This window comes from Lygodium microphyllum, chromosome 1, assembly GCF_053477565.2.
Source record: "Lygodium microphyllum isolate KBCC chromosome 1, Lygodium_microphyllum_v1.1.10, whole genome shotgun sequence".
Lineage (NCBI taxonomy): Eukaryota > Viridiplantae > Streptophyta > Polypodiopsida > Schizaeales > Lygodiaceae > Lygodium > Lygodium microphyllum.
The window spans coordinates 170,787,133-170,797,725 of record NC_141135.1 but is presented as its reverse complement, the minus strand read 5'-3'; the positions used below and the strand labels follow the sequence as shown (position 1 = coordinate 170,797,725).

The 10,593-nt window shown below is 40.1% G+C and overlaps 1 protein-coding gene across 1 annotated transcript; it reads left to right on the top strand.

Moving 5' to 3' along the window:
* Positions 1-5,894: 5,894 nt before the first annotated feature.
* LOC148041972 (pentatricopeptide repeat-containing protein At5g16860-like) lies at positions 5,895-9,608 on the top strand. The gene has a single exon (XM_087684560.1). The coding sequence runs from the start codon at positions 6,281-6,283 to the stop codon at positions 8,261-8,263; it is 1,983 nt and encodes a 660-aa protein (XP_087540686.1). The 5' UTR covers positions 5,895-6,280; the 3' UTR covers positions 8,264-9,608.
* Positions 9,609-10,593: the final 985 nt, after the last annotated feature.

Below are 10,593 nucleotides of genomic sequence, written 5' to 3'. Positions count from 1 at the left end.
TATGCCATCCCTCTCTCTTTATAGCCCACAACTAATGCAAGTTGATTCAGCCCAAAATGCATTATCCTTCCTTGCGTGGCCATACGATTGGTCTCATCACTTTCATGGTGCAAATCATGCTGAACAGTAGGGAAATTTTACTCATCTTCAATAGTTGACATTTGTTATGGAGCTTCTTCAAGCATCAAACATCAAGTGGCAACCTATTCTTCTTGTTCTTGAGTCATTCTTTCATTCCTTTTTAGCTCTTCTTCACAAACTTGCTGAAAGCTCAATTTCTTGAAGATTTATTAGTGTCTTGGCTTGGTCACTCTTGTACAATGCTTCTACTTGAAGATTGAAGCAAGATTGCAAGTCTTGGAGTTCACCGGTCTCATCAAGAGGCTATCATGGATTAGTATTTGGGCATTCTTGGTCTCAAGCCTTCAATCTTCATTAGTAAGCATTCCATAATGCTAAAAACTCTTCAACATTGCAATTCTATTAATATTCAAACAATGAGAGTGGATCATTGCATGACATTGGAGCTTGTTGAGCATTTAAGGAGCTATTTTTGAACCTACTTCACTAAAGATTGATTCCACCTGATTATTCACACTCCTAGCTTCTATTGAAGAGGTAACCTATATCTCCAATTCCATTTTCTATAGCCAATATCCATTTGTTGATAAGACATAGGTTTGATTTTAATGTTCCATTAGTGAAATACCTCTTCAATAAGTCTAAAGTTCCATAGAGCAATTTTCAACATCGGCTTCCTAGAAAAAAGCTTCCATTGAAAGTGTTGCTTATGGATTGCATAACCTTTGCTTTTATGCTTGGAGCATTTACTATTCCCAATAGATCCATTGTTTCAATTCAATCCTTGCACATCATGAAAGCTAAAAGTTTTTAATAGGGAAATGCATTTCATCTCTAATTTCTTAGTTTAGTATACTCCTTCCGTGTCCAAATATCCATGAAGAAAAAGTGGATACTGAGTGAGATATGAAACATTAGAGAGGTGACCCTTCCTTATATCTAGGATCTTGAATGGTGCACAACCTAGCTTGAAGAGGAAATTTGCGCATGACTCAAGTCTCAGAGCCCATATAGGTAGCTATGAATATCAATTTATCCCTCACATAGGTACAACAAGTGGAGTATCTAGGATCTTGAATGGTGCCCAACCTATCTTGAGGAGAAAATTTGCACACACCTCAAGTCTCGAAGCCCATGTAGGTAGCCATGAATTCCTCACATAGGTACAATGAGTGGAGCATTGAAGACACAAGCCTGAACAAATAATTAGGGAATTTGTTGATCAATACAGGGACTTTACATGTTACCATAAGCTTGGGATGATAGGTAACATGTGGTTGTAGGAGAAACAAGGAATTTCATACCCTTTATAGGTGTTTTCTAGGCATTACAAGGTAACACAATGTATTTTTAAGTCCACTCTGATTTATTATAGATTATATAGGGTTGCATTTAGTGTATATAGGTATTACAGTTATTGTTATAGGATTTAGAGACCTTATAAGAGGCCTATAGGTGGTTTTACTTCTAAAACAAGGCTCTTAATAGTTGCTGGATTGTTCTGAATAGCCACAGAAAAATAGACATAGAATACTATTATCAAATTCTAATAATACGTTCAATAGCTTATCTCAAAGAGTGGACCCTTGCCGTCAATTTAAACAAAAAAGTACATCATTTTCATATCAGGATCAAAAGATATATCCATTTTTATGACAACAAGTTATTTGGACAACACTCAAAAATGGCAATAAACAAAGGTAAGAACAAGGATAATGATAATGTATAGCAAAAAATTAAAGATTTTATGGCTAATCACCCTTAAGAGAATTATCATGCGGAGTCATAAGAGTGTGGAGCCTCTAGTACTCTTAATGCCACTTTGTGCAATCATGAGACCAAAAATTCCATTAGGCATCTTGAATTAGTGTCCAAACTTAACCAAATGGTTGAATAGATGGCTCACTTGAGTGCACAAACCCCCATGGGAGATCCACCTTTAAGACATCATCTAGATAATGTGTATTCAAAGGATATTAAGAAATACCCTTTCTTTACATGTTATAAGGCCTTAAAACGACCCCTTTCACTTTACTAAACTTATAGATTTTTTTCAAAAATTGTAATTAAAAAACTCCCTTTGTAAATATAATCCTGTAAATTTTACTAAATATAATACCCTTTCTTTTGAACTCATGTGGAATCTTACATGCTCTATAAGGTGGACTCCCTACACACAAACCATGGAGAAAATTGATCACATTGCCCAATCGACTATAAACTCTTTGAATAAGCTAACAATTCAAATTTGATAGCTTGTGGTAATGCGATTGGTTAATAAGGAGAGTAGAGACAAAACTAAAGCAATTTTGTCATTTTAGCCTCTAAATATGAAATCTTAGCTATGTATAATTGTACACAAATGGATTTCTAATAGTAATGAAGTTGGTGAACCATTCCATAGAAGTGCGAAACCCATTGCAAGTATCTATGAAACAAATCCTCAAGGAGTAAAAGTACAATGAGTTGTAGGAAGATTTCAACCTACATATTAGAGGAGTGTCTCAAATAATTCAGGTCCAATGGAAGTTACTTGGACCAGCATCTACAAACTTCTAATGGACAGCAAGCATGCATTGGAAGAGATCTCCATAATAAGATTGTCATGAATAAATATAATTGGCACTCATCTTTCCCATTTGATCTAGAGGAATGGACCTCAAAGCTTGAGTCCTATTTTGATATTTACCCAATGTCAAATAACAAAAGTTTCATTTTGCTACTATTCACTTAAAAGGATTCACAAATACATGATGGAGATATGTGAAGATAGAAAACAAGAAAATCCATAGATGGGAAGACTTTAAGGCTCAGATGGCCTAAGTGCATGTGTCTCCTATTGAAAAGGAAAAGCTTGCTAGAAAGTGGTGTCAATTGGATCAAAGAAGCATGACAATAAGAGAGCATACCATCTAGTTTTTGAACCTAATAATATATGTGGAGAGTGTTAGTGACGATGCCAAGTTGGCATGTATATTTATGGTCTAGAGCCTAGCCTTTCAATAGATGTTATGTCCCATAAGCCTTCCACTCTCTTCCAAGCATTAGAATTGCCTAAGTGATGCTATGGGAATTTTGGTCTAAGCTCTAAAAGTGGATGATTACCCATACCTTCTAGAGTTTTTAACCTCTACCAATAGGGCATGAGGAGACAAGCTTCTAGGAGAGTTCACTAACTGCAATGACTCAGTTTATTGAAAGTCTTAATTATTGGAAATTCAACTAGGTTTGCATGTGGCCTAGTGTATGGCTCGAGGGGGGGGGGGTCTATTCTTTGCTTTAATCTTGCACAAAACTCCATAACAAGTATAATTTTCTTGTTGGGCATCACACAAAGAATGCTTGTCACCAAGTTTGAGGTGAAGAGGAGGTCTCTATTGAGTAGCAGAAGAGATTGAAGTGCATTCAAAGGTGAAGAGAATGACTCTTTCTCAAAAAGTATTGAGACTTTAGACCTTTGCTAAGTCCTATGACCTCTCTTTTATGCTACTACCTTCAAAATGGCATGAAATTCGATGTGATTAGCTACTATTTAACATGTTTGCCTCCAACTTGATCACAACTCCTGTCGAAATATTCAATGAGGCTCGTCATCATCAAATGGAAGACTAGCGGTCATTGTCCAACTCCCTATAAGATTTTTATGTGTTGTACCTAAGTAGCCATGGATTTTTCTAATTGAAAATGGGAGAAATATGGTTGAGATGTGGCTATAAAGGAATCAAAGACCTAATGCTCTAATAGCACTTGTTATGAAGGGGACCTGATAAGAAAGAGAAGAGTGTAGAAAATAGAGAGAAAGAGGACAGAGAAAGACTAACAAGAAGAGAAAAAGACTAGAAATGGAGAGAGAAAGAGAGATAAGCCATGGAAGCTCCAAGAGAAGGTGAGATGAAAGAGACTATCTTGATTATTACGGAATGATGAAAATAATGAAGGGCACTTACATCTTCTACATAGCCAATGTAGTTGGTATTTCATTTTCCCAAAATGATTAAATCTTGCAAGTCCTTTACATCCCTTAAAAGAAACACTTCCAAAATACTTTTACAACTGCTTAAAATGCTTGATGCTTAACAATCATGGGCCATAGTCACGAAGCGTTGGATTGAGAGTGCCAAATTGCCAATAGGACATTGGGAAGATATTAGTTGGGAAGATCTCATGTACTCTATAGATGTAAAGCTCAAGGTTTGAGGCTTAGACATCATTCAAAAGCTTGTAAAATCATGGAAGGAGTTTGTCAAAGTCTCAAAATGGGTTGGGGATTGCTAATGGGAGAGGGGATTCTAGTCTATTGCATGGATGGCTAATGGTGCATATTGACACAACTTCCTACACATTAGGGCTAATGTAAAGCTTGCCAAAAGCATGCATGATAAAGCACTGTGAAGGTGGAATAATGTATGGAATCCAACTAAGATTAGATGGCTAACATTAGAGGAATGCAAAATGAAGTTGAACTTTTATTATTTGGAGGTTGATTGGCTGCAAGTTGTCTTCTCCCATAGATGTGAGGATTGGCTAACCTCCTTCAAGGTTTAGCCACTCAATCCCCTAAAGTGCTATAAGACAGATAGAGGTAAACTACTAGTGGATGTTGATAAGAGTGAGGATTTTCAACCTTGGCCTGGCACTTCTTCTAAGAGTCTCTTATGAACAAGTTTGCCACCCATGAAAGGCTTTCTAAGGGTGGAAAAACTTTTTCATGGTGTGTCTTGTGTGGGCAGCATGGAAAATGTATTCAACAAAATTTTTGGGATTTTGTTGAGGTCAAGGCCTTATGTAGATCATTATTCAAATGGGTAAACAATCCTCGCAGCTCTTAGAGCTATTTTGCTTCACAGAAATGCTAAGCTATTTGGGAAATGCTCAATATGCTAATTTGAACTTCCAAGAATTTAAGCCAACCATTCTAATAGCTCTAAAAGGTCTTGGCAAGAAGGTTTCTAACTATAGGGCCTTCTATAAGGCTTAATGAAAAGCACTAAGTCTCTCACTTAAGAATCATTTTTTCTTTTTCCTTTTTAGGGGAAGATGTAAATATTCCTTTCTTTCTTTGATATATACGTACATTACCAAAAACTATTCTCTAATAGTATAAATAAAAATGAGGTCCCCACAAGTCCTAGCACCTTTATCTTTCATGTACATGACAATGAGTAGCTCATTAGAAATACATAATGCCCCACAAACTAACCATGCAAGACGAGTTTCATGGTTTAATTAGAGTTGTTCCACATTGTGAGCTTAGTAGCTTGAAAAGGTTACATTGGTCAAGCTCTCATGCATGTGGACCACATACCTAACTTGGACTCTTACAAAGATGGAGTGTGTTGTAGTTGAACAATAAGGTAGTCACACAACTTCAATGAAGTAGTGCTATGTGTCACAAGTTGAAGATTTATGTTGCTAGCTTCTCATATCAACACATCTCATTATAGTTGGTTTAGAGATTTGTGTGTATTCTGTCATCACAATTGCTGAAGGTGCATGTATTGTTTGTTATGCAACCATAAGGACTTGCCCCTATAGTTGGGCTAGTGGGAAATAATTCTCGAGTTGAACTACAACTTATTGTAAAAATTGTGATGCTATTCTGGGAGTACTTCATAATGCCCCGTACAAGTGGAGCTATTCACCAAGTCATCCCAACTGGGAAGTAGACGTGGCTTCTCATCTAAACCACGCAGATGCCTTAACGGCCACATTAAATGTTGGTAGGTGTGAATTGCAACTTCCATGCATAAAAAACCCCCTCCTATGTCTCCAATAAATATTTGCCTTTACTCTCCACAAGCTAGTGTATAGAGATGAGGGCTGAGCTCGAGAGAGTGCAGGAAAACCTTGGTTACAGTCTGAAGTGTTTTGGCATTTTCATAAGTGAAGTGTTTGTGAAGTTCTAAGGTTTTAAACCTTGGTTACAGTTTGAAGGAGCCATACATGCTGTCTAATGTAAAGCGTAGCAGCGACCCCGCTCAAAGCGACTCCTGCGATCCCGTGTGATGAATCCCAGACAATACGAGCAGGAGCGTGGAGTATTGCAGGGACCCTTCCCAATTCTGAGACAATCAGAACCCCAAGGTACATCACTAGGTTCACTCAAAGCAATGGTCGTACAATTCCATTCCTCGTATACAGTTTCCGCTGTTCAACTCTCGTGCATCAGTCACAGAGGGGCCCCAGTTCCCCCGACTCCATGCACAAGCGACCAAGGCGGGTTTTATGGATGGATGGGTTGCGTGCTTCGGCTTGGATTCAAGATGTTTTGAGAAGAAGAAGCCCAGTGACAGTGGAAGATAGAGAATCCTGCACTGTATGGCAGGCACACCATGACTCGCGCACACTCTTGGAGGTGATAAAGGCTTGTGGCAGACAGAAGGACCTGCACCAAGCCGGCAGGATGCATGCAGATGTTCGCAGGGCAGGGTTGCTTAAAAAGGACATTTATGTCGGCACCGCCCTAGTTCATATGTATGCCAAGTGTGGTGCACTCACAAAAGCACAAGAAGTGTTCAACGAGCTTCCTGTACGGGACGTAGTCTCTTGGTCTGCACTGATCGCTGCATATGCAGAACATGGACATGGTCATGAAGCTTTGAAATGCTTTGGGTGCATGCAAAATGAGGGCCTCTCCCCAAATGAAGTCACCTTTATTTCTATTTTAAAAGCTTGTGGCAGCATAGGAGCACTCGAGAAGGGCGCAGAGATACATGCCGAGGTTTGCAGGTTGGGGCTACTGGAAAATCATAACATTGTGCTAGGCACTGCATTGGTGAGCATGTATGCTAAGTGTGGTGCACTTGCCAAAGCACAAGAACTGTTCGACAAGCTTCCAACACCAAATGTAGTCTCTTGGTCTGCACTAATTGATGGCTACGCTGATCATGGACGTGGTGATGAAGCTTTGGAATGTTTTGGGCGCATGCAAGATAAGGGCCTGACCCCAAATGAAGTCACCTTTATTTCCCTTTTGAAAGCTTGTGGTAGCATAGGAGCAATTGAGAAGGGTGAACACATACATGCTGAGGTTTGCAGGCTGGGGTTGATGAAAAATCAGGATGTTGTGCTAGGGAATGCATTAGTAAGCATGTATGCCAAGTGTGGTGCACTGGCAAAAGCGCAAGAAGTCTTCGACGAGCTTCCAGCACCGAATGTAGTTTCTTGGTCTGGACTAATTGCTGGGTATACTGAGCATGGAGATGGTGATAAAGCTTTGAAGTGCTTTGGGTGCATGCAAGAAAAGGGCCTTTCCCCAGATGCAGTCACCTTTTCTTGCATTTTTAAAGCTTGTGGCAGCATAGGAGCAATTGGGAAGGGCAAGGAGATACATGCTGAGGTCCGCAGGCTGGGGTTACTTGAAAATCATGACATTGTGCTAGGCAATGCATTGGTGAGCATGTATGCTAAGTGTGGTGCACTTGCAAAAGCGCAAGAAGTATTTGATGAGCTTCCAACACGGGATTTAGTCTCTTGGACTGCTCTGATGGTTGGATATGCTGAGGTTGGTAATGCTGAAAGTGTTATCAATTTATTCCAAAAAATGTTAGTAAAGCATGTGGAGCCAGACAGTCTCACATTCATGGTTCTGCTTACTGCTTGCAGTCATGCAGGGCTAGTGGAGGAGGGGCTTATGTACTTTGATTCTATGAGCAGTGTCTGTTGCATTGTCCCAACTGTGGAACACCGTATTTGCATGGTTGATCTTCTCAGCCGTGCAGGGCAATTTGACAAGGCAATAAACATAATTCTAAGAGAACCAATTTTAGAAATGTGGATGGCTTTGTTGGCTGCTTGTAGAAAATGGGTAAACGTAGAACTTGGGAGATGGGCATTTGAACGTGTAATACGGCTGGATGAGAAATGTGCTGCAGCATATGCCTGCATGAGTAATATATATGCAACTGCTGGCATGCTGGAAGAAGTGGATAAGGTTGAAGATCTGAGAAAGAGAAATGGTGCATGGAAGAGACCAGGACGCTGTCGGTGGATTGATATAGGTAGGAATGTGCATTCATTTACTGTGGGGGATAAGAGCCATCCACAGAGTGAACATATCTATGCAAAGCTAAAAGAGATAGGTCAAGAACTGTTGGCTAAAGGGTATTCACCACGTTCACATTGGGTGTCACAAGCCATATCGGATGATAGAAAGGAAGATGTGCTATATGGGCATGGTTAAAATTTGGTCAATGCATGTCCTCTTATCAATACACCTGAAGTTGCTCCTATATGAGTTACGGAGGACCTGCGTTTTTGTGCTGACTGCCATGTTCCTACTCTGCTTATTTCAGGGTTGGGAATTGCAAAATTCAGGCCAAAGTTGCAAACAGCATCCACATTTTTAGGGATGGAAAGTGCACGTGTGAGGAATATTGGAGATTGTAGTGTTGCTGCAGAGCTGTTTTTGTACTCCAATGTTGGTGCTAGACTACACAGGCAATGAAAATGGCTCAGATGAGTAAGTGGATAGCATGCGCAGTGCTGCATTTCTTTGGCAGGATAAAAGGATAAAAACTGCTGGAATAGCTTCTTTTCTGAGAGCAGGATTCAAATATCCTTTTGAGGAGATTGTGAGAAACTTAGATTAAGTGACAAAGATGGATCTTGACTACACCTGTGGCTTGAGTTGGTCTATGACAACCTAATGGACCTCATGCAGCTAGTCAAGTATAGAAGGGACTAAGGATAAGCAAGGGAAATGTCATTAGAATAAGAGGTCGTGGTGGCTGAGATGACTGTTTCTCATTGATTCTCAGGAAGACATTATCCTCCAACCAGTGTGCAAGTGAGGAGGGAAGTATACAGTTGAGCCAAGGGGAGAGGCTTTGATCATAATCACATGGTGGTGTTGTTGGACCCGTGGAGTTTCGTGAAGAAGAGCCTGGGGGTTCTCAGTGTTGAAGTGGCCATTTTAGTGTGTAGAGAGAGGAGGTTTTCTGCGTGCCAGGGCAGCTAACACCATCTGGTTTAGGTAGGTCGTGAGTGTGTGCAGAGGAGGGGCTTGGGCCAGGTCAGCAGTGGCTTTTTGGGGTTATGATGGAGCTAGAGAGACGCACTGTTTGTGTATTGACAAGGGTGCATGAGGGGCCTGTAATGCCATGAAAAGTAGCACTGTGCTCAAGTGCCACATGAGTTGTATGTGGATGACAATTGAATGGATGGTTGTGATCTAGATGCCATGGTGAGGTTGGGTGTGGGGAAGCAGCAATAGGTGGGCTACTGCAGGCACCACTACAATATGCGTTTGGGACTGAAATGCACCAGAAGCTATAGTGTGTTGTTAGTGGTATAAGGAGGCATCACTATAATCATATGTGGGGAGTCTGTTGGGTGTTCTCTGCGTGGTCATGAAGGGATGGTCGATGCAACACTGGTCCCGACCGCATCAACCACTGCTACAACGATCATCATTGTTGTCATCGTACGCATCCAACCCTTGACAAATTGCAATATATACCAAAACTCATTTTGACAATAAAACAAATACCACATATTATGTCCTTCCTTATGAGGTTCTTTGTGCACAAAGCATATATAGCCTGCGAATTTGAGCTTTAACTCTTTTGGTATTCTCCTCTAGCGTCAAGTCTTGGACATCTTATTTTATGTAGAGATACCCAATCCAAAGCAGACCCATGACGCACTTGGTTAAAAGAGAATGGAAAATAAGAGGGATACGCCGCCTAACCTCTCTACTCATAGGGTATAGTCCCATTCCGGTCTCCTAAACCAGCTTGAATCAAGGTTCTAACCTAACAATTTCTAAGGGTCGGGACGTTAGTAAAACCTTATAAGAAGCCTCCCAGTTCTCTGGGACCACCCTCTCGTAGGACCAACCCGTTAGGGGTTTCGTCTACTTGCTTCCCTTAATAGCTTTAATTTTCTACGTAGATCCTACCACAATTACACGTGATATTTAAAATCAGCTTCCTTAATTAGGCCTTTAGGGAACATGGTTCGTTCGTGTAATTTACAGCAGATACGAAAATAAAGCAAGCAGTCCCTTTGACAAACAAGTTCTTTAACTTATCTTCAAGTTAATCTTTGTCTTCTATCCATACATGAGAAATTATATATCCTTTCTGTCCAACAGAAGTACCCGGTCCAAATCACATGGCATCATAATTTTCATCCATTATTTAAAATAGGATATTTCAATGCCACAGACATTGGACTCATGACAGTTTTCAATTCCATTCCAAACTAGGTAAGAGATGTCCAAAGTTCCATTTGATCCCAAGTGATCTAGGAGTAAAACAACTTTCGTGGTTGGCCTTTTCACCATTCGATCTTTGGCTCGTGAATCGAGTAGTGCTCTCTCGGGTTGAAATGCGGTGTGACCTTGGAGATGATCCACCTGCGCAAAATATCTTTTATTAATTAATTCAATTAAGAATCAAGCACAATTAAGACAATCAGCCTAGTATTATCTTTCAAGAAAACATTCTTTTATTTTCTATGACAATTTGTCATCATTAATTCTTATAATGCATTTATCATCAAACACAA